Source organism: Athene cunicularia (genome assembly GCF_003259725.1).
Source record: "Athene cunicularia isolate RWA chromosome 1 unlocalized genomic scaffold, athCun1 chr1_part4, whole genome shotgun sequence".
In the NCBI taxonomy this organism is placed as follows: domain Eukaryota; kingdom Metazoa; phylum Chordata; class Aves; order Strigiformes; family Strigidae; genus Athene; species Athene cunicularia.
Window position 1 is genome coordinate 407,759 of NW_020799094.1, and position 23,890 is coordinate 431,648.

The 23,890-nt window shown below is 48.7% G+C and overlaps 1 protein-coding gene across 3 annotated transcripts; it reads right to left on the minus strand.

Annotated features, from left to right (window-relative positions):
• Positions 1 to 852: 852 nt before the first annotated feature.
• LCMT2 (leucine carboxyl methyltransferase 2) lies at positions 853 to 22,509 on the minus strand. Of its 3 annotated transcripts, none has more exons than XM_026841271.1 (12): positions 22,337 to 22,509; positions 21,860 to 22,040; positions 19,402 to 19,558; positions 18,804 to 18,993; positions 18,271 to 18,378; positions 16,165 to 16,207; positions 13,804 to 14,061; positions 12,641 to 12,901; positions 9,088 to 9,185; positions 2,272 to 2,459; positions 2,051 to 2,186; positions 853 to 1,049 (listed from the first exon to the last, which is right to left on the minus strand). In XM_026841271.1, exons 2-12 carry the CDS (start codon positions 21,906 to 21,908, stop codon positions 882 to 884), a joined length of 1,656 nt encoding a protein of 551 aa, XP_026697072.1. In that variant the 5' UTR covers positions 21,909 to 22,040; positions 22,337 to 22,509; the 3' UTR covers positions 853 to 881. The 3 variants fall into 3 exon arrangements, with proteins under 3 accessions (XP_026697072.1, XP_026697070.1, XP_026697071.1); XM_026841269.1 differs by having other exon boundaries at positions 16,165 to 16,255; positions 22,337 to 22,508; XM_026841270.1 differs by having other exon boundaries at positions 12,671 to 12,901; positions 16,165 to 16,255; positions 22,337 to 22,501.
• Positions 22,510 to 23,890: the final 1,381 nt, after the last annotated feature.

A 23,890-nucleotide genomic window follows, 5' to 3' on the forward strand; every position in this document is an offset into this window, starting at 1 on the left:
GAGGCACCTCCTGGGATGATGTAATTACTGTGATCATGTTCATCTTTATGAACAGATCCAGGGGGGGCAACTTTAATACACATTTTGTGGCTAATGAAGCAAAGGTCGTTCACTGGACAGATGTCCCTTGAAGCTTCACAAGACGCCCCAGAGCAGAACAGTTCTGCCTTCACAGGCCCCTCCCAGACCCCTTATCAGCCCCACACCACCGACCCCGGGGCTGTAGCTTTGCTGCTTGCCGGTGTTAGACATCCGGGGTGGGGGGCTCCACTTCCCCCATCCCTTATCTCTCTCCGGCTGTTTTCTCTCACAGCTCCTGTTTTGGGGGAGTTACAAGTCGTCTCTCGCACCATCCCCCCAGCCTCTCCAACTGGTACGTCTCCCCCTCCCAGGAGACAAGCAACAGCTGCAGCTCCAGGCTCTGAGCTGCAAGATCCACAGCAAGCACCTGAGGAACCCGAGTCTGTCACACTTACACTAGACGTGACCTTTCCAAACATTCCAGTAGGACCTGGGATACACTTCCTTTCCCTTCACCGTGCCTGACTGCACACTTCCAACGGCTTTCTGACTTCACTGCTCCCCGCGCCAGCACAGTGCAGCCACGTCCCTTTAGAGCACAGCGTGTTCTCAGGTCAGCTCTAAGCACTGCTGCTGGCACCACTGAGCTACTCCGGAGACACTTTATTCTCAGCGAGGCGAAGGGCACTACAAAAAGAGACAGATGAGGTATGCAACCCCTTGTCAGGACTGTCCCTCCTAACCCCACCTTTACAAACACACTCTGGACACAAAACCTTGGTGGGACCATTTTGCTGCTCGTGGACCGGCCAGCGAGCAGACGTGTCGCCGCAGCGTGGGTCCGTCCCCTCTGGTCCCACTCAGTGCCTGGTCAGGATGTGGCTGAGGCTCAGCGAGACAGGTTCTGGGTTCAGGTGTGTCCCGAAGGAGAAGCAGTTCCCACCACCGCCAATAAGCAACAACTCCTCCTCATCTGGCAGAAGGACACTACTGTGATTATGGAGCATTAATGGCCACTCCAGATGCTCCTAAAAAGGGAAAAGGAGATTTTGAACACACAGGACTTGAACATAAGTGAACATCATCCAACACTGGAGAGGTATTGCATATGGTGCCTCATTACAGCGTTAAGAACGGCCATGCTGGGTCCCATCTAGTGCACTACACCACCTGCAAACGTGGGCAAAAGTAGACAGCTAGAGAACACAGGACCGAGGACACTCCTCTAGTAGGTTCCACCCACCCAAGAACTTCAGTGATTTTTGATGAGTGAGAATGTCTTTGTTCTCCCTGAGCCTTAGACTAAGTTTTGCCCAGAGCATGCCAAAATCCTGCTGTGACATCACCCGTATGACTGTTGTTCCCTGAACCACAGAACACACTCACAGAAGAGCTGAGGTTGGAAGGGGCCTCGGGGTATCATCTAGTCCAAGTGTCCTGGGTCAAAGCAGCCTCAGCTGCAGCAGGTTACTCAGGACCTTGCCTAGTCAGGTTTTGTCTCCAGTGATGGAGACACCACAGCAACTCTGAGCAACTGCTCAGTGTTCAGTCAGCCTTGCAGGGAGAAGTTTTATGTCGAAGTGGACTTTCCAATTTCCATGGTGGTCTCTTCTTGTACTTCAGGCCACAGCTATAGCACACAGCAATTTCCACCATGAAGTTCTTAATAGAATTATACCACAGACCTCTATAAAGAGCAACTGAGGCTCTGGTTCGATCTGTTCTCTTCTTCCACAGATAGAATCGCTGTGCTTGTGTCCCTCTCAGTTCAGCTCCCCCCATCTGGAACAAGGCAGCTCCAAGCCCTCCAGTCTTCTGCACACTCAGACTCTCCCTCTCTGTACACTATTATGTTCTCTGGGCTAGTAAAAGCATTTCAAAATTATATTCTGTCTCAAACAGGGAATATTTATTCCACTCACGACTTGCCTACTTGGCATTCCCTACCCCGTTTCAGGGAACAGCCCTCAAGCTACCACATTCCTTCTCACAGAACTGCTTACACTAGAAGAAAAGAGTCCGTGCTTACCACATCAATCGTGTAGTTCGAGCAGAGACCGGTCATTAGGTCCACGACAGTGACACCTGGCACAGAGGATGAGTGAAGCCACACGCCACCGACGAGCAGAAGCTTTCCCTCGTGCACGTGTGCACTATGTGAATACCTGCCAGTTCAAAATGGGACTCAATTCTATTAGGAGGAGGAGGAGAGATGGGCCCCAGAGTCCCTGCTGAATGCCTCCCTCTTACCTTGGAATGAGAAGAGGGTGTGTCTCCACCCTCTGCCACTGAAAGCCGTGTTCCAGTTCCCTCAGAAAGAAAACTGAGCCCAAGGGCCGCTCCGCTGCGCCCAGACCTCCGGCAATGAGAGCTCCTCCTCTCCAGCTGCAGGCACTGTGGGAGTGGCGGCTCGCTGGGACCGGGCCCTCAACAGGAATCTAGGGAAACAGAAGTGCAAGGCTGAGGTTTGCCCAGCAAAGTGTCTTCTTCACGTCCAGGCTCTGACATGGTCTCTCCTCGCTGCACGCCCCGTGAGATGAGACATTCTTCCCTGCCATGGGGCAGGAGGCTACTGGAGGGGAACAGGGCAAGTGTGACAGGGAACGACCAAAATATCCAACCTATGATCCCCTAGGGACGGGCAAGCAGTTAGTTTCCAGTTACACGGTCTCCAATATTTCTCTGGCCCTCAGTGTTTTTCATATTATTAGAGGGTTTTATTTCCACACGTTTATCAGAGGTAACTTTATGTACATTCTTGCAGGCTGCTTCCTGTTCCAGACACGCACTGAGAACCACAAGTTTACAAACACACGGGCTAGGGCAGTGGCCACCAAAGCAGGGGATCAGTGGCCCAAACCACAGAGCAGGACAAAATGTTGAACTGCAGAAAACCTTCAGTGCAAGCACTACAGAAAGGAAAAAACATAAGATCACAGAAGCACAGAATGGTTTGCGTTGGAAGGGACCTTAAAAGTCATGTAGTTCCACCCCCCCTGCCCCGGGCAGGGCCACCTTCCACCAGCCCCGGGGTGCCCAAAGCCCCGTCCAGCCTGGCCTTGAAGGATGAGGGGCTTAAAGGAATATCACAGCAAACAAGCTGTGAAGACAGTTTTGGAGGCCATCTGGTCCATCCCTTTCTCCTAAAACAAATTCAACTGTATCGATTATCATCTGCAGGGATGGTTACTTAAGTTTCCTAAAGTGCAGTAATGAGAACTTCTCACCTCTTTAGGCAGTCTACTGAAGCCCTTGTGACCCCCTTCACAATTAACAGCAGTTCTCGGTATCCAGCTCAGCTCACCCTTCTACAGGTTCCTTGTATTAGAAGTAAAAACAGGGGACAATTTGTTTGTCCTCTGCAGCTGTATGTTACACATCTGAAGATTTATTTCTGCCCTGAGTTGCCTCCAGACTCAGTGGCTCCAAGTCCTTCCAGACCTTCCCCCGTACGGTGTGTGGTCTGGCCGTTCTCACCGCACACCCCTGGAAAGCTGTCCTGACCCGACCCACCTTTTGTGCCTCAGGAAGCAGCTCGGGGTATTCTACACGGGTCCTGCTGAGGCTGAGAGCACTGAAGAGAACAGAAGGGCCAGTTCATGTGTCCTACAGATAACATTCCTGGTGACATACCTAAACACACAGTCCAGGCCTTCCACACCAGCACGGTATTGCTTACCACAGCTAGCTTGTGCTCCTCTCTCACTATGCATCTCTCCACCTGGAACTGTGCTAGGCACTAATTTTAAAACTCAGTCTATCTTTAGTAAACTGCAGTTTGTTTTTACACAGGTGTTTCTTCCATGTCAAAGTAATTTTGAATTTTCATCTTCACTAATGTGTTATCGAGCCTGTTCTGCCTGATATTAACTGCCTCTACAATATAAATCCTCTTTGCTTCATCATTCTTGTCATTGAAAATTGCACCTCGGGGCTGATCCCGTGTGACACCACCACTTCCACAGAGTGTGATTTCTAAATATTCTCAAAGTCTGATTTCCCAGAAATTTTGCACCACCTTGCAATACTCATGTTCAAACGTTTTCTTGGTGCGTTGTGGAAGTGTCACACAAGATGTGTCAAAGTCGTGACATGTATCCGTTCCTCAGGACAAAAATCTACTGCCATGCCATCGAAAAATAATGTCACACAGATTACTTCTTGAACTCTTGTTGGTGATCACTTATCTCCCAATTATGTCCCAGATATTTACAGTCTGTTACTCGTAGTTTCTGTATTTCTGAGGACCTGAGATGAAGTTGATTTGGCTCACCTAAAAGAAGTTCAAAGCACATTATGTGGAGGGTGAGAGCATCTGTTTCATTAAGGTTACTGAACCACAGTCACTTTCAGTGCAAATGGAATAATGAGCAAAGGTGGAACTGATAAACAAAACCACGGAGACACAGCCGTGTGTCCTGACAGACCAGGGCTAAGGGAGACAATGCCAAAGATCAAAAGCCTCCAGTCACTAATCCAAGGGCCGCTGAGACACTCCAGGTGCAGCTTTAGAGAGTGCCAGCCTGGGCTTCGGGACTGATAAGCAGGGGGAAGTGAGGAACAAGAGGATTTGGAAGGCTCAAGGCAGGGCCTGCGGGACTAACCCAAAATCTTACTAAGCAATGTTTAGAAAGGGATCACTGGGGAACAGAGGGGGAATGAATAGAAAAGGGCACAAGAGGGTCAGTCCCACGTAAACAGTCACTGGGCAGTGCACTTGTCTGAGCTCTGCACCTGATCAATCTGGATCTTACTTATTAAATCCTTTCGTAACTCTGTGTAATCCCACGTGTGTGAGTGATGCAAGGACGAGGTGCCTGCAACGGCAGAGACAAACATTAGTGAATATGGAGCCAGCAAACGGAGTCAGAGCCGGGGGAGCATTGCTGGGCCTTTTGTGCCAGCACCTGGAGCAGGGGAGGGTCCCAGCAGCAGGAGTTGGGGGGGCCACAGATCTGGGAGCATCTTCCTGGCTCTCAAAGCCTTTCTGTCCAGAGTGCCAGCTGCTGGGGCAGGCAGGGCCACAGGAGTCAGGCTGAGGACGTCAGCACCCCCAGGGCCCATGGCATGAGTGGAAGTCTCAGGGCCAGACAAGCGGGACGAGACCACCACAGGCCACAGGACCTACGCGTGTCCAGAGGCAACTACTTGGGTGACCGGGGCAATGGAATCGAGTGAGAATCTCAGCCCCAGCAGCTGGACGGGACCACAGGTCACAGTGCCCATGTGCCTGGATGCCAGCTGCTCGAGGGGGCACCACTGCGTTTGTGTTTTCCTTGGATCTTGCGTGGATGTGAGTGTGTATCTCAAGACCTTCCACCATCTTGGTCACCCTCAAGAAGAGAATCAGAATCACAATATCTTGAGTTGGAAGAGACACATAAGCATCACTGAGTCCAACTCCTTGCTCCTCGAAGGACCATCTAAAACTAAACTGTATGACTAAGAGCACCATCCCAGTGCTCACTGAACCCTGACAGCTTGGTGCCGTGACCTCTGCCCTGGGCAGCCTGTTCCAGGGACCGACCACCCTCTCAGGGAACCACCTTTTCCTAATGTCCAACCTGAACTTCCTGACACACATTTATTCCATTTCCTCACCTCCAGATCTCTCTGTGAGGCCGCTCGACCATCAAGGGAGTCCAGAGCTCCTCCTAATTTACTCCCACCAGCAAGCTTAATGTACTTTTGACTCCTGCATCCAGATCGTTTACAGAAATATCCAAGAGCAATGGCCCTATAACTGAGCTCTGATAAAATCGAAACCACCCACATCTACTGGCTTCCCTTGCTCAAACAGATGGGTGACCTGGTCATAAAAGGAAATTGTTCAATAGGGCTTTCCTCTGATGAACCTGTGCTCACTATGACCAGTCATGGCATTGTCTCAAGTGTTTTTCAGTAACTCCCAGAATAACTTTCTCCATAATTTTACCAGGTACTGAAGTGAGACTGACAGGCCTGTAATTACCAGGCTCTTCCTCCTTACCCTCCCTGAAAACTGGGGCATTTCCCAGCTTCCAGGCATCTGTGACCTCCCAGACTCCAAAGATTGTTGAAAAATAATGCAAAGAGGTCCCACAATAACATCAGCCAGCTCTCTCGGTACCCTGGTACGAATCCCACCAGGCCCCACAGATTTATGTGCGCCCAGCTCGAACGAGTTTGGACTCAGCTGGGAGTTTATCATTCCCCCAGTCACAGTCCTCCAACAGTGGGCTCCGGGGTCCTAGAGCCACCACTGCTCTCAGAGACAGGCGAAGAAAGCGTTACAGTCTCCACTTTTTCCATGTCCCTATCTGCGAGGTGACTGTCCTCATCAAGTAACAAAACAATGTTATCTCTGATCCTCCTTCTGCCGTTAACAAATTTTTAAAAGCCCTTTTTGTTGTCCTTCACAGTGCTGTCCAGCTTGAACTCTAATCCAGCTTTGGCTGCACGAATTTTCTCCCTACAGTGGCAAAGTGTCCTTGTTTCCAGTGTCCACACACTTTCCTTCTCTGCTTAAGTTCGGGAAGATCCCTGCTCAGCCAAGCCAGCCTTCTGCCCTGCTTACCTGACTCCTGACACTTTAGAACTGCCTGCTCCTGTGCTCTTAAAGAGCAGCCAGCATTCATGGACCTCCGTGCTTCAAAAGCAGGTGCCCAAGGGACCTTACTAAGTAGTTCCTTCAGCAGCCCCAAATCCCCACACCCAGGGTCGAAGTCTGCTGGCAGTTCTGCTCCTAGCACCAACCATTTGAACCTCATGGTCACCGTGACCAAGACAGCCACCAGTCACCACTCTGGTTACAAACAACAAATCCAGGAGGGCACCTTTCCTAGTTCTCTCCTTTAGGACCTGCACCAAGAAGTTATCTCCAACATGCTTCAGGAATTTCCTGGACCTGTTTGCGTTCGCTGTATGACGTTCTGTTGATGTCTGGGAAGTTAAAATCACCCGTAAGGACAAGGGCAGCTGATCTAGAGATCCCTTAATTGCTTATAGACTAGTTCACCGGGGGTGTCACCCTGGCTGGGTGGTTGACAGCAGACCCCCACAGCAACATCCATCCTCCCCTTAATCCTTACCCAGAGGCTCTCAACTGTGTCCTCGCTGACTGGAAGCACCATAGAAGCCAAGCCCTCCTCAGCACAGCACCACCCCCAGCCTTGCCTGCCCTGCCCGTCCCTCCCGGAGCCTGTGACCGTCCCCACAGCACACTCCGCCCACCAGGCCTCCCTAGTGCCAGCGATGTCGTAGCTCCGAGGCTGGGCTGAAGCTTCTAGCTGGGCCACTTTACGCCTCCTGCTGCACACATCAGCACAGAGACGTTTCCAACATGCTGCAGCACACTCAGCACCATGAGCAGACTGAAGGACCTCGTAGCACACTCAAACACCGGCGTGCTGTCCTGTGGCTAACCACTAGCAGGCCTGGTTTTATCCCTTTCCCCCTTCAAATCTAGTGTAAATCTCTTCCAATGAGCCCTGCTAACTCCTGTGCAAAGACCCTTTTCCCGCTTTGAGAAAGGTGACCCCATCCATTGCCAGGCCTGCTGTTGTGTAGACTGACCTGTGAGCAAACCCCCAACATTCTGCCAGTGACACCAGTCACAGAGTCAGGTATCCATCACTTGGGTCCTCCTGGTTATTTCAGCATCCCTCCCTGCAACTGGAATGACAGAGGAAAACGCTACTTGTGCTCCTTGAACCCTTAACTAGTTGTCCCAAGGCCCTGAAGTCTCTCTTGATCACCCTTGGACTTCTCACTGCAACTTCCTTGCTGCCTGCATGAGAAATCACTAAGGGAAGATAATCTGAGGGTCGTACCAGCATGCCAAGTGTTCTTGTAAGGCCTTTGAGCTGGGCGCCATGGAGGCACCAGACTTCCCTAGGAAGTGGGTCCGGCGGGCAGACTGGGCCCTCTGTTCCCCTCAGAAGAGATTCTCCTATGACAACAACCTGTCTTTTTTCTTAATGGAAGTGGTTTTGATGCAGGGCGTAGGCCAGCTTAACCCTGGCAACACCTCCACCGAGATGGACCACCATCCTCACCACTGCTGGGTTCCCCTTCCAGAGCCTCACAGCCACCTGAGAAGGTGAGGTCGTCCTGGAGAAGGTGGGCCTGCTGCACCCCACAGGAACTTGCTGCTCTTCTCCCCTATCCCTTAAATCAGCATGTTCTGTGGGGCGGGGAGAGGGCAGGGAATCCCCCGTATCTGCCTGACAGGTCTGTCCCAGGGCAGGCAGGGTGCAGATCCAGCAGACAATCTCCTCAGACTCCCCGATACTCCTCAACCTACTCACCCCCTCCCAGAGCTCTGCCACGAAGCCGAGGAGCTCCCCTCCCTGGGTGTGCTCACGGCTGCCGGCTCCCCGCACACCGGGGGCTGGCTGCCAGTCCCGGTGCTCCCCAGGGGCTTCTTTTACAGTGCGGGGGGCTTGGCTGCTCCCAGCCCCATCCCTGCACTCCCCGAAGGCTTCCCTGGTTCAGGAGAGCCCCTGCACACTGCGCCAGATCGTGCCAGCCCCGAGCTGCTCGCCCCAGGGACTGAGCACACTCACGGCAAACTCTTAGCAAGGTGTATAAATGCCTAATGCAGAGGTGAAAGAAGGCAGAACGTTCTCAGCGGTACCCAGCCACAGGGCAAGAGGCTATGGGCACAAACTGAAACACAAAAAAAGCTCACTGACCCAGAAAAACCCCTCAGATCTTACTGCGAGGGTGGTCAAGCGCTGGGATAGGCTCCCCACAGAGGCTGTGGGTTTCCCTCTTTGGAGAAAATCAAAACCCAGCTGGACAGGATCTCGAGCAACCTGTTCTCGCTAGACCTGGTTTAAGTAAGGGTGCTGGACTAGATCTCCAGACGTCCCTTCCAAGCTCAGGTATTCTGTGAGGGCTGTACCCTACCGAGCAGCAAGGTGTTCAGAAGTCAGCCCGAGCTCTGATCACCACGCAGCGTGGCAGCACCAACGCCACCTGCTTCAACACGGTAACACCGCTGTGACTGCGTCGCGCTGCCCAGGCAGCAGCACGAACTTTGGAAGGCAGTTTCTACTCCCCAGGGCCTCCCTCAGGTCTTACCACACTGCAGGAAAGTTCTTGAGTGTGCAGGAAATACCAATCCCCCAGCACAGGCTCCATCGCAGAGCGACCACCATACACAAACAGGTACTGCTCGCCTGCAGGAAAAGACAGCCAGGTGAAAAGGGAAGTCAGAGCCTGGTACATCAGAAAAGCAAACATTTCTGTTTGCACAGAAGGGAAGATATCCAAAAATAGAAATTAATGCAGTCAGGCAGAGGTTTTAGATACTGTTTATAGTAAGACATATTGCAACCTGACAAACATTACCAGGCTTCAGCAATAAATGCAAAAAATTGTTTCATAGATACAGGAATTACTCTTGTATCTAGATCTTTTATAAGACACATGGAAGACTAAATATTTTTACTAAGAAGCTGTATTCTTCGTATTTGTGGTCATTCAGAACCCCCCATCATCCACTTACATTATGCAGTTTCTGATGTGTAAGGTCTAAATGGAAATCACACACTACAGTCTCAAAACCAAAAGGAGAAAATATGTTTTTTACTACACCTAATGGATTTATGGAATGAAAATTTAGGCTATGGAAAGATTACACCTGGAGAACTAACAAAACTAGAAAAGCCTAAGTACATAAGCAACACAGTGACATCTATTTATCCCAAGAAAACAGATTAAGTCCTCATAAGACAACAAGACTGTGCATTTGTCCATACGGAAGGGAGATAATAACTTAAGTGTGTAGGAGTTAATCTGGAAAAAGGCCCATAAAGGAGGCACAAAAGGTGCAAGAGTACTCTGGGCAAATGTCCAGGCTGTGGGTTAACCCCGCTGCACCCCACCAGCTCACTTCTGCCGAAGGGAATGTGCCAACACCACCACTGCTGGTCACGTACTTCAGCTACAACGCAAAACCAAGGCAAAAATGACACAATGCAGTCTGACAAAGACAAAAGCCAGCGTATTCTTTATAAAATTGTATTTACCCATTTAGCATTTGCTGCTTTGATATAAATTTTTGACTGGAAGGCAAAAAACGACATTATGATGTTAATTAAACACTGCTCCACACACTCAAAGTACGCTCCAAACTAACAACTGCCTCACGATTCCCCTGTGCTGTCCCTCAGCAGTTCCCTGCCAGCAATCGCAGAACAAAACAAAAGAACAAAAGAAAGGACAGCTTTCACCTCCAGAATTCACAACTACTGAGTATCTGTCAGGTGCTACTACAAGGGTAACATTGCTTGCGAGGCGCTTCTCCTGGATAAAGACCTAGGGATCCTGCTCCATAACCTTCCAGGATTAAAATATTCATCTTCAGAGAGGAACTTCTGAAATGTCTTCCTGATGTGATCAAGCATGAATAACTTCAGCCGTAAATGATCTCAAAGCATCAGTCTTCCAGAACACGTTACATCCCTGGGTTTCGATTCTACTCACCACAGGGGATTATGTGGTGTACGATAGCGGAAATTTTTGCATTTCAAGTGTCAAGAAGAGGTCTCCAAGCCTCTTTTAATTTCTTTTCTACTAGCAGACTTGCTGAACTTCAGGGCGTTCATACTGGCCCTGTTCTCCAGACCAAGTGCAAGGTCCTGCACCTGGGTGAGGGCACTCCCCTGTATCCATACAGACTGGAGGACGAATGGATGGAGAGCAGCCCTGCAGAGAGGGACTGGGGGTACTGATAGAAGGAAAGTTATGTAGGAGCTGGCAACGTGCACTTGCAGCCCAGAAAGTCCACTGTATCCTGGGCTGCAGAAAAAGAAGTGTGGCCAGCGGGTTGAGGGAGGTGAGACCCCACCTCTGTCACTGCATCCAGCTCGGGGGCCCCCAGCACGAGACAGACACAGACCTGCTGGGGCGGGTCCAGAGGAGGCCACGAACATGATCATGGGGCTGGAACACCTCTGCTGTGAGGAAAGTCTGAACGAGTTGGACTGTAGTCTGGAGAAGAGAAGGCTTTGGGGAGACCTTACTGCAGCCTTTCAATACGTAGAGGGGGCTTCTGAGAGAGACCGAGAGACACATTTTACCAGGGCCTGCAGCAACAGGACCAGGGGTAATGGTTTTAAACTAAAAGAGGGGAGGTTTAGATGAGATCTGAGGCAGAAATTGTTCCCTGTGAGGGGGGTGAGGCCCTGGCCCAGGTTGCCCAGAGAAGCTGTGGCTGCCCCCTCCCTGGAAGGGTTCAAGGCCACGTTGGACGGGGCTTTGGGCAGCCTGGGCTGGTGGAAGGTGGCCCTGCCCGGGGCAGGGGGTGGCAATGGAGGGGCTTTGAGGTCCCTTCCCACCCAAAGCAGTCTGTGATTCTGTGACTGTGACACAACGGCAGAACAGTATTCTCCATTCTAGTTCTTGTTCCTTTACCAGTAATTCTTAACATGAAGAATGCTTTAGATTTGCTTTGTTTTCCTTGTAAGCATCTGTTTATCACCACAAAGCCTCACTCACTAGCAGATCTGCTGAAAAGCTCACCTGCACACCCACAGAGAAAGACAGACACAGAAGGGAGTGGGGGAACCCAAATAATATCCTGCCTCAGCTACTTCTAGACCCGTTCCAGGAGAGCAATGAGGCCGTGCAAGGCTCATTTCCCCGTGCACAAGAGGCACAGGGAGGCGGTGGAGGTGTGCAGGACCCCAGTTACACGCTCACAGAAACAGAGGATCTGTCCCAGCTCCTCCCAGAGCTGACCCAGGAGAACTGTAAGCCCTGCTTTCTGGCTGTGAAACCATCAAACAACTCTCTGAGGGCATAAAAGGATAAAAAGGACGAGTCACACGTCAGCAGAGGGCTGGCGGGACGCCTGGCTGGCCACATCCTGCCCCTCAAACAGCACCAGCTCAGAAGGAGACTTTGCACTTGTGGCTGGGTGTGATTGAGAGGGGAGCCAACCGCCTTGCAGCTGCAGGTAGAGAACACAGCACTTTCAAAAATGCATTCTGAGCATTTTCTTGGCACCACACAGTCACAGGTATCTTTTGATTCCTGCTCTGCATCTAGAAAACTCACAAAATCGTAGGTCATCTATGACAAAAGTCATTATCCCAGGGTACCTGCTGTATAGGGTCTGTAACAAATCGATCATGTATTAGTGGCATGGATAACGGAAATCCTGCCCAATTGTTGGATCAGCCAATTCAGCTGCTCAGTTCGGGAAACTCAGGTGAGACTGCTCAGGTATTTCCCTTTTGTCAGATTTAGTAAAGCTTCTCACAAATACTTTTGGACTTGACAAACCCACCAAGAACTGGGTAGACACGAGAAGAAAACCACATTCCAATGAAGTTCAAGCCTTTAGTCTCTAATCATGGTTAAAAAAAAATCACCACTGGAACAACATCTTTATAAAATGTGACTGGATTCTCTAAAGTGGTGATGAATCTATCACCATCACCCTCTTCCCAAAAAGTTCAACAAAAAGCTGTTGTTTCAGATGAAGGAATAGAGTAACCAACATTAACTACGTAGCCTGTACTACATAAAAAGTAAGGCTACATCATGATAATTTGCCTTTTAGACCTCACTGTCTGGACAGGACTGCCCCATATATTCTGAAATGTGTATACCTCTGCGTACCTACAGCCATTTCCACTCTTTCCATGCGTGTTACCTCTGAACATCACTTCAGTCGCACTGTGCCTCCAACGCAGGGCAGCTGGTTCAGCAGCAGGCTGCACAGGCACAAGCTCCACTGTAATGACATCCAGGTCCAAGGCGTTAGAGGTGTCAGGGAACTTCAGCCACAACATTCCCAAGCCTGCACTGGATGGGGATGTTCGTCCTCCTACCACCAGGGCCAGACTGTTCGAGAGACAGGACACAGTATGGTACAGCCGCCCATCTGCAGAGATACAGAACATCATGGTTCACACCAATCTTTCTCCTGTGAAATTTATAGAATCACCGAGTCATTCAGGATGGAAAACACCCTTAAGATCGAGTCCAACCAGGAACCTCACACTGCCAAGGCCACCACTAAACCATGCCCCCAAGGGCCATGTCTACATCTTGTAGACCCCTGCAGGGACGGTGACTCCACCACTGCCCTGGGCAGCCTGTTCCAGGGCTTGACAACCCTTTCAGGGAAGAAATTCTTCCTAATATCCAACCTGAGCCTCTCCTGGCTCAACCTGAGGCCGTTTCCTCCCTTCCCATCACTTGTTCAAGAGACTCATCCCCCCTCTCTGCCCCCTCCTGGCAGGGAGTTGCAGAGGGCCAGGAGGTCTCCCCTCAGCCTCCTCTTCTCCAGACTGAACCCCCCAGTTCCCCCAGCCGCTCCCCAGCAGACCTGTGCTCCAGACCCTGCCCCAGCTCCGTTGCCCTTCTCTGGCCACGCTCGAGTCATTCAATGGCCTTTTTGGGGTGAGGGGCCCAGAACTGAACCCAGGAATCGAGGGGCGGCCTCCCCAGTGCCCAGCCCAGGGCTCAGATCCCTTCCCTGGCCCTGCTGGCCACACCAGTGCTGACACCAGCCAGGATGCCGTTGCCCTCCTTGGCCCCCTGGGCACACTCTGGCTCATTCTCAACCCCCCTCCAGACCCTTTCCAGGCGCTTTGCCCCAGGGCTGTAGCACTGCAGGCGGTTGTTGTGCCCCAAGCGCAGGACCCAGCACTGAGCGCTCAGAACCTTCAGATCTCTGACTGCCAGAATAACTGCAATGTGACAACACTTTTCTGTTAGACACTACTTCGTGGTTAGCACAAAAACTTCTTCCTTACACTTACTGTCAGTACGGAAACTCACCCCATCTTTTATCAGGATTTTCCTGTTTCACACAGCCAGCTTTCCAGCAGCCCCTATGCTTAATTAGCACCTGAAAATTTCTCATACGGCAGTGCTGTCCATCCTCCTCCCCAAAGCCTCCAGTGGTGAGAATCACGTTGGGTTTCATGAGAACGGAGTGGTGACCGTAACGTCTGAGGCCGGGAACTTCAGAGTGCCTTGCACACACTGCTGCAGTGACACTCCCAGCCACCCCCACAGGAGCACCGTCACGAGGAGCTGGAAGCCAAAGAGAACCAGAGAACTTACCCACAAACAAGAACCGAGGGCTACGTTTTACATGAGAGATTAAGCAACTCCAGCTTTACAAGAAAAGATTGTGAAGCGAGTTGACAGAGCACACAGACAGTGACATGCCATAGAAATCAAGTTGTAATGGTTCAAACCACCACTGCGCCCACTTCCAACTCCGCTGGCTGCTCCCTCAGGCCCTGACCCAGTTCTGAGACAGCTCTCATGGGGGGAGGTACAACTGGCAGAGAGACTGCAGGGTCCTGAACTCCTGCAGCAATGCAGGAATCACTGCAATACCTCCAAATCAGAGCCTTCCCGATGGGGACAGCAGCTGGCCACTTAAATAGCAAAGAACAGCAGAAAAAGGACAAACCCCGGGAAGCTGGATGTCTCTTGCTAGGTTTTGATCCTACCTTCACAAACACATCAAAATAAAGCATGACAAATAATCTCTGTTCATTCCAGCAGTCCTACTGTAACGTAGTATTTTCAGTTATCTAAATATTTTCTAAGTGCTATATCCCTTTGGATGAAACAAGCTTTCAGCGCAGGACTCCAGCTCACCTACACACTGTTCAAACAGCTTTCCTTTAATCAGTTTCGAATTTGGGTCGTCTTTGTTTTAAACAAATACCTTATTCTTGTGCTATAGGAGATGATGAGGGGGAGGAGAAGCAGCTCTGCTTTTTGTATACCACACCCAGAAAAGTTGCCTGATACTACATTCTATTGCTTGATGAAGTAAAAAAAAAATCATCTCCTTGGGCTTAAATGTCTTTCTACAGATGGATCTTCCTAAGAATGAGGGGTTTTCATTTCAGAAAATATACTTACCATGCTCTGTTTGCAAGATTTAGTACTTGCACTCTCTTGAATAGGGACCCAAATCTATTTGAGGGGATGGCTGGTGGCACACACTGTTATCTGAGACATACCTTTTGCCATTCCCAGTAAAAAATATCCAAGTGTGGATGGTTTACAAGACTTCAAAGCTCTTCCTACCAGTGCTGAATGCAACAGAGACAGCGGCAGGAGGACTCTATTCCTGTCTATAATGAATGAAGTGTCTTCATTGTATTAATGTCAGATAAGCAAATGTCAGATTTATTTTTAACGTAAGGATAGATCCTACACATTCAGGAGCCATTAAGGTTTAACATAAGGACCACTGACCATCACACAGTATATTTAACCACATACAAATTCATTGAGCTGCAATTTCACTGCACATTTTCAAATCTACTCGAGACACAGCACAATGGATTCAGTGGCCTTGTTGGCTTAAGGAATGCCATCCTGCCTTATCCTTTTCCAGCTGCTTTTCCTGCTCCCTAGAACTCAGATTTTGACTTTCAGCTACAGATAGAAATACCTGTGGTGCTATACTGTGAACAAGACTAGTGATGTGAGACAGGTTATAAACAACCCTCTGCTTTCCACCTTGACAAAGGAGCAAGCAGCCAAAAGCAGGAATTTCTTGGACTGCTACTGCTGCCAAGTCCTTTTCATCATGGAAACACAGTCTTGGTCTTGGCTTTTCCCCGACTGTACCACTTTTCTCCCATTTAAAAAAGCAACATACAGATTTAAAAGCATTTCAGAAACAGAAATGCTACATGTACAATTCCACCCACAGGGGATAACAAATGTGACATCCCCTGAGTGCTGGACAATACTTTGACAGTTCAGTAAGTGACACATAACCACCTCTTGGGAGCTGGAAGGACAGAATGGCTTGGAGAGCCATATGTGGAGGCAAGCAGGGCCTGTGGGATCCCCAAAACAACAGGAGGAACAGAGTAGACTGGGCTGCAGCCATGACTAGAGGGCCCCAGGTATGAACAGAAGGAAGAGCCACCCAGACTGGAAGCTTTGATAAACTGAAAGAATGAAGCTGATCAGAACCACCAGAGTCAGGATGTGGCCCTGGCCTGGCTACGGACAGCAGCACCGTTGGTAGAAGGATGGAGAAAGCTACTCAGGCAGCAGCATCCCATCTGTTCCTCCCAGGGTTTTACTGCCTCCTGAAATCTCTCAGAGGCGCCTGCATGAGAGAAAAGAATACTAGAAAAACGAGTTAGTATGTACCTGTCATACTGGGTAACAGTGGAGTCCAGGAAGGTTCCATCCCCTTTGATGCAGCCAAGACAAAGTAATGAGAACATTTCAGATGCCATTCCTGTAGCGAGCCCAAAGAAAAGAACAGAAACAAACAATGCCCCTCAAAATCTTAGAGCAAGCAGTAGTAGGATCTAGAATGGCCAGGGTGATCAAACCAAAGACCAATCTAGCCTAGCACTGTTTCCAGCAGCAGCCAAAATCAGAAAACTGAAGTTGAATCTGAGAAAGAGCAAGTGTGTAACCACCTTCCTCACCTTGACCTTCAGAAATTTACAGCTCGGGGATTTTCTAAGCAAGAGGCTGTGTTTTTGTATTGAACAATCCTTGATGCATCCTTCATCTATGAACACATCCCTTCACTCTTTGACCTGACATAAGCTTTTATCATCTGTAACACTCTGTGGCAAGGAGCTCCATACCTTAATCATATGTTGCATGAGTAAATTTTTTTTTTTTTTTAATATCAGCTCCCCTTTATACTTCCCAGTTCTGATCATAGAAAAGAGTGGGGGCTTAACACCAGAGGGATTAATGTTTCTTAAAGGTCATGGAATATAAGCAATTCCAAAGAAATCACAAACATTCAAAGGTGCAACGTGGTCTCTGTTGGCCCATAACACATCAGCATGTTTTCCAGTAGGGCCTTGGAATCCCTCAGAGGCAGAGGTGGGCAGGAAGTCAGCAGCAATACCAGAGCCCAGCCTGGCTTTTATGGACTTTAGGGAATTGAGGATGTTCGTTGCCATGGGGTGGGATATATTCTGTCATCCACATGACTAAAAGGCATAAACATGAATTTAAAAGGAAGGCCCAATAAATCACAATATTAGCATCGTCACCCAAACTTCTACCAGAAGTTAAAAAGCATCTTTTGAAAAGTGATACCCAAAAATTAATAGAAATACTTAAAAAGGAAGAATCCACTATTTGTCCCTAGGCAAATTATTCTAAAAATGAGTCACTCTCACCACTGTGTATTTCAATTTCTTACCTAATTCAATCAGGCTTGTTTCCACCAAGACCTGGATCTTACTTTATCTTTCCCTCAAAGGTAAATTGCAGAGTGCTCTACTACCACACAGCTTACTCCTATGCACAGTTTTCAGCCTGCACTTGTGTACACGTTAAGCTCCTCTATAGGGAAAATGATGAACCTTTACTCTCTCACTGTGTGAGCAATCACCTTGATCTGCAATAATTCTTGTAGACATTTCTACACCACTTTGCAAGTCTGCCAGCATTTTTCAGTCTTTTCACTTCTGCATTCTTGTAGCAGAGCAGATACTGCATGTTGGCAAAATAAATGCAAGCACGTTAGATTGTTTTCCTACTGCAGTCTGGTAAGATTTCTAGAGATATTTATAAGCAGAGAACCACAAAAATCAAAGGGGAAACTTCTAGTAAGTATCCTACAGGATATTTATCTCAAAGTTACTCACTATCTTTGGCTTATCTTCTAGACTTTAAACAGTTGCACACTTTGCCAGTAGTTAACACAAAAATAGCAAAGAACAGAGTCAGAGCGAAATTTCAATCGTTAATATAGGAATGACAAAGTCAGACCAAAAAATACCTGAAACTACTAACCTATGACAAGCAGTAATGGGCTATGGAAATGCAAGAGCAGGACAAGTGTATCCACTTCCCCCAGGAATGCTCCCAACCACTTGCAGTCAGGAAACCCAAGTGTATTTTTATGTATTCAGTAATCCTCAATGGATTTCTCTTTTGCCAAAATTGCCCCTTGAAGCAACACAAACTTTTAGCATCTACCTCTGTTACACCACCAGCTAGTTCGCTATGCTAGGACTGTCTCCCCGAGAGACCACTCACTGAGTAAGAACAAGAGGCTTTTCCAACACCAAAGAGAATCTCCTTCCAATGCTACCCGCCCCAGTTTCACATGCAGCTTCCTGGGAGCTCTGCATTAACTAAGTCTGATTCGAGATCCTTTCTGCTGACAGGAACACCTACACCTCCGCAGCTCCTGTACAGAACTGTGACCATAAGGGACTGCAGACAGCTTATCATACCAAAGCCAGCTCACTGGTGGTCAGAGTACAGGGGGGTTACCTCATATTCATCAAACGGCTCCAGAGCCTGCACTCTCTGCTGCTCATCTTCTGGAGTACAACAGGTGAAAAACTCATTCATATCCATGACGCTGCACTCAGTCCAGCCCTGGAACAGAAACTCCTCAAAATTATTACTTCTGAACAGATAGAGACTCACTTCCCACAAGAAAACAAAGACTCTTAATTAAACACCTGCATGAGCCTTTAAGCCTGTCCAGCTGGAACAAGAGCAGCCCAGAATCTGGTGAAGATAGATCTCTTACCTGTAAAGCTCTCAAGAACTCTATTTATTATATCAAAAGTCTCAGGGGAACCCATCTTGCCTTAATCCCCTACCAGAAAATAGGCTGCAAGTTGGTTGGAAGGACCGTCAGATGCCTTGTCATGCTACTAGAGAAGGCAGCACCTCAGCCTTGGCCCCGCTTGCTCCAACCCGAACCGGACGGAGCTGAGACTCACAGGACGGTTTGAGGTCACCACCTGTCCCAGGTGACCACGCTCCACGCGTGCCCAAGAGCTGCAGGTACTCACCCGCTCAGAAAAGCGCCTCCGCTGCGCCTCACAATCCGGGTACTGTGCCAGAGAACGAAGCGCAGAGCTCAGCTGCCGGAAATGCTGCTGCATGACGCGTCCGAAGGGGTCCCCGGGGCGCGTCTGCTCGTACAGCAGGAAGCAGGCCCGAGGGAAACGCTCCGCTGCCCACCGGACCAGGGCGTCTGACCTGCAGCACAATGGGCGCCGGGATTAAACAACGGAGGGGCCACCCTGCCGCAGCACCCCCACGCTGCTGTTAGGGCACCCCGACAGAGGGAATGCACATGAGAACCCTCCACTTGCGACTTACAAACGTCTTCTCCCCAGAGAATTCAGGGAATGAGAAGAAGAAAAAAAAAAAAGTCAGAACCACTCATTTGAGGTGATGGTTTTTCTGTCTTTCCTCCCTTTTAGGATGTCACGTGGACATCAACTACCCCACCACAATTACGGTGTAAGGAGCTGTTTGGGACTTCCACAGAATTCTTGGGGCTTTGGCTATACAACCCCAGGTCTCCCTGCCCCAGGAGACGTACGTATCACGCAGCTTGTTCTTTGCCTTTTACCACTCAGGTAACAGGGTAACTCAACTGACCTGCTACTTTCCATGTAGGCCAGCACGACCTCTGCTATGAAGAGGGTGGGGATTTCATTGTCCAGTCCTGCTTCCTCCAGGGCTCTCTCCAGCTCAGACAGCTCTGATAAATCTACTCCCAGTAATTTATAATCCTCTCCAGAAAAGGGAATGACTCCTAGGAGACAAAAACGACACAATCTCACTACAGTGCTGATGCAATACTGAAGACGAAAAGGGGCAAAGAAGAAAATCAACCCCACAGGCAGCCGCTCACGAGGCTCTGCCCATCAACTGCATTTCTCTGGAACATGTCCAAGAAAATCCCCATCACCATAGGAACCATAAAGGGACAGGGTCAAGAAGCGATCCATTAACTGCAGATCTAAAACTCCATTATTCCTAATGCAAATTTCACCCACAGATTTCTCACAGAATTATTACACTTATAACAACAAAACTTTATAATATTTCCTTCAATAACATTTTTATAGCACCACTACAATTCAGAGTCAGATCTTAAGGACTCTCATTCATAGATCTTTCCATTTGGGCTAAGAAAGTCCCATTGCTTTGAGAGAATTTGAATGGCTTGCCCCACAACCGTAAAACCCTTCTCAATTTTGGGGGGGGTTGTCTTTTCAATAGATTTCATTTCTGTGCAATGGCACTGAATCCTGACCCAGTGCCTGCTAGCTCTCTGTAAACACCAGGACTAGTCTCACAGATTGCTGTTCTCAGAAGTAAGTTCAGATTTATTATTTGCAAACACGATCCTGGCATACCTCTGTACTCCAGAAAAATACCATATGCTATACCCTGTTTACCTGTTTCAACCAAACCCAAATCTAACAAAGCAAACTGTGAAGTACCTTTAGAAATCGCCTACTCTGTGTCTCTGTACCAGAGCAATCCAACAATTGCACCTGTCCTGAGATTATCTTAATCCACACTGTTCTCAGAGGCATCCCTACTGGAGGCAAAACGGCCTCTTCAGAACCGCACCTGGGCATCCCTGTTACGTTCTTCTAACAAGTAACTGTCTATCCATCACCTCCTGCCCTCTGGACACAGAGAACAGGGTATTCCCTGCTTTTAGCTGAAGAACTTGAAGATTATTGGTATGGACAGAATTCTCTGCCTTGGGATGCTGCCAGTATTAAATGGATTCAAGAGGAAACTGAGCAAGCTCATGGAAGAGCCACTCACCAAGACTTGTCCAACTGCTCACAGGGGCCGGGGACTCGGGCTCTGCACTGAGCTCTGCAGCCATCTTACAGCTGTATTTCCATTGATTATTACAGCCTAAACGTGGCGGCTTACATATGTCCCCATTGTATTTCATTCCACATTTTCCAGACCATTCATGTCCTTTGTCAAAATCCCACTCTCACCCACCATATTGCAACTCTCCCTGTTTCCCACCAGCTTATTACATTTCCACCTTCTATAGCGTATCATCTAGAACATCAATGGAAACACTGAAGGAAATCAGATGCAGGAGAAACCTCTAGTGAACCCCATACTTTACATTCCTCCATTTTGCCACTGAACTGTCCCTTAGCTGGTGTAACAATCCTTTCAGCTCTGCCTATATTCTACAGTAGTTTCAAAAGGCTCACTTCTTCCTGCCTTGGAGAGGGAAAAAAAAAAGTCACGTAACAAGTAATGTTTTATTACAAGTCAAGACACTTAAGAGTCATACACTCTCTCCTACCCATAAAGCCCACAAATCACAGTATCATTCAGGCTGAAAGGGGCCTTTGAAGGTCGTCTAGTCCAGCTCCTTGCTCACAGCAGAGTTACCTGTATCAGACTCAAGGCTTTGTTCAGTCAAACTCTTAACTATCTCCAAGACTGGAGATCCCACCACCTTTCTGGGCAATGTGTTCCCATTTGTAACTACTCACACAGCAGGAAAAAAAAAATCATTATACGTAACTGGAATTTCCTTTGTTGCAACTTGCAACCACTGCCCCTTGATGCCATTAGAAGTCTGGCTCTGCCTTTCCTACACTCTTCATTATGCAGCTGAAGGCTGGGGTAAGACCCACCTTCCTCCCTCCCAACCTCCTCCTCTTAAGGCTGAACAAAGCTGAATCCCTCAGCCTTCGCTGCTCTGCCATGTGCTCCACCTCCTCATCCCTGCCATGACCTCCCAGCAGACACGCTGCGTTTGCCACTGTCTTTGTACTAGTGAGCCCCAGGCTGGACACAGCACTGCAGAAACTGTGACAGAAAGAAACTGAGCTTGGCTGGACACAACCTGCTCCTGACAAATCCCTTCTGCCAGCTAGACATCTTCTTGCCATCTCCCAGTGCTTATGAAGGATTTACTTGTGCCAAAATTTTTCAGAAAATGAACACGCTTTTCACCTACTTCTTAGTTCCTCTACCATATCTCACTTTTTAAAGGCTGAAGCTATGTTTGCTTCTTCTAAATATTCAGTATCTAGAAAAGCCTCCAGAAATATCATACCTAATCCTTCTCCTCCAGTATCTCCCACCAGTGCTGACAACTCTTTCATTCTTTTGATCAGAGCAGCTTTCTGGCATGCCACGTTGGGGAAATCCACCTCATACACCACAGTGTGATGCAGAAGACCTAAGTCCTTCAAACGGAAGTATAAGGAGTCAAAGCCAGCACCTAAAGACAGGATCTGCAGAGAAAGTATCAGAGAAAGTTATACACAACTCCAGCCACATCCTGAGGATCTAGGTGTGACAAATATTCAACACCATCACAGTGACAGAATCAGGCAATCTCCTGCAAGAGACTGAAGAATTCTGTGCAGGTACTGTCCCCTCCCAGGTATTTCAGCAGTGCCAGTCACATTCCCTGTGCTCTTCCTGCAAAGGATCACGACATGCACTAATAACCCAGTGCCGAGATGCCAAAAAGACCTTTCACACATACACTGGGAACTGCCAGTACACCCAGACAAGGAAAATGCACCTGTGTCCTCGGGCAGCCTTGGGTCTTCAGCAGGAAGTCCTGAACACAGTGATCTACAGCACGGACGCGGATGTAGTAGCCCCTGTGGAAGGAAATTCAGTTGTACTCACTGTCCAGGAACCCTATGTCTCCAGCACTGGCATCCTCTGTTTCAAAACACTGACTTTTTCTCTCTCAGCTTCTACCCATTTATATATATAACCCCACATTTACATACATGCACTGGGAGATGTCTGGTGATTTTGTCATACCTAGAGCTTGTTAATAAATGCAGTGTATTAACTAACAAGCCTATGGATAAGTCAGAGAAAACATGCAGATATCCCAGCTGGACCTGTTCTGGTTTGCATAAACATTCACTGGATGAAAAAGTATGAATCCAGTTAGGATGCTCCCCTGCAATGGGGGTGAGCCCATACCTGAGATCCTGACCCACATCACATGACATTAACAATATGAATTTAACTCCTTTTCGTACAAAGTGTGTGCAAATTCAGTGAGAGGGGAACAAAAAAGGGAAGAGAGGCAAAGTCAGGAAAGGAACTTAATTCTCTGGTTTTTGATGAATGAATGAATGAATGAATGAATGGAACTAAGTCAGTCTAACTCCTGGAAAGCGTTTCCATTTGCCTAGTCTGGCAGGGACCGGTGCCTCTTTTTCCTTAGCATTTTCCTGTAGGTAGTTCCACTGTGGCCCCACCAGGCCTACCAGTACCCATCACGCCCTTTAACAAGCACATCACCATCCCCGCGCCTCACAGGGACTAAAGATTGCACTACATGTCCTACGATGTCCCAATTATTCCTGATGCCAGCACATAACACTTCCTGTGAATTTAGTCTGGCATGTCAGTGTCATGTGACAAGTCAACACTGGCCTGATGAGCAACACTTGTCTTCACAGGCCTGCAAAATTGTTTGAACACCACTTTTTTTTTTCTTCCCCTGAATGAAACTCCTTTCGCAATTAATTTTCATTGCCTTAGACTATGAGCCTCATATTACCTAAAGTCCAACTACCAGACCAGCACAGAACCTTACACACATACACATTAAAACATTCAAGCTCATGCCCTGAAAAGCTCCAGAGAAGACCTAGAGGTCAGAACCACGGAGCCAAAGGACAAAATTGTTTCCCTGAGCCGCCGAATACCCACGTGGAGTTGTAACGTTCTTGAGAATTAATGAGAAAACTGTTGATGTGCCAACATCTTTAGTACGTTAGTTTTCAAATCTTATCTAAAGTAGTTTTCAGCAGCACTGAATACTGGTGTTAGGAACTGGTCCGGTGAGATATTTTACTCGGGACAAAGCTTTCAATTTTTGCCCATAAGCGATGTGAAAGGATATTCACTGTCTAAAGAGGTCGCGCTCCTGAGAGCACTCCGCAAGTCACCGCTACACGTGCTCTCCTTAACACGCACTTTCAAAGCCGCCCCTCGGGTGGAAGCGACCGCTCTCGGGGCGCGAGGGGCACGGCCGGGGGACCCCGTTCTGCAGCCGGAGAGGGGGCTGCGGGCCCCACGTGTGCAGCCACGGAAGCCGCGGGCCTCG

Bases quoted from the DNA above. Each gene is read 5' to 3' on its own strand.
- LCMT2 (XM_026841269.1), bottom strand. From the start codon at position 21,908: ATGAAAGAGTTGTCAGCACTGGTGGGAGATACTGGAGGAGAAGGATTA. The intron at 14,062-16,164 runs GTACATACTAAC...TTTGGCTTCCAG, and splicing joins ACTGTTACCCAGTATGACAG to CTCCTCGTGACGGTGCTCCT. The intron at 12,902-13,803 runs GTGAGTTTCCGT...GTATCTCTGCAG, and splicing joins AAATCCTGATAAAAGATGGG to ATGGGCGGCTGTACCATACT.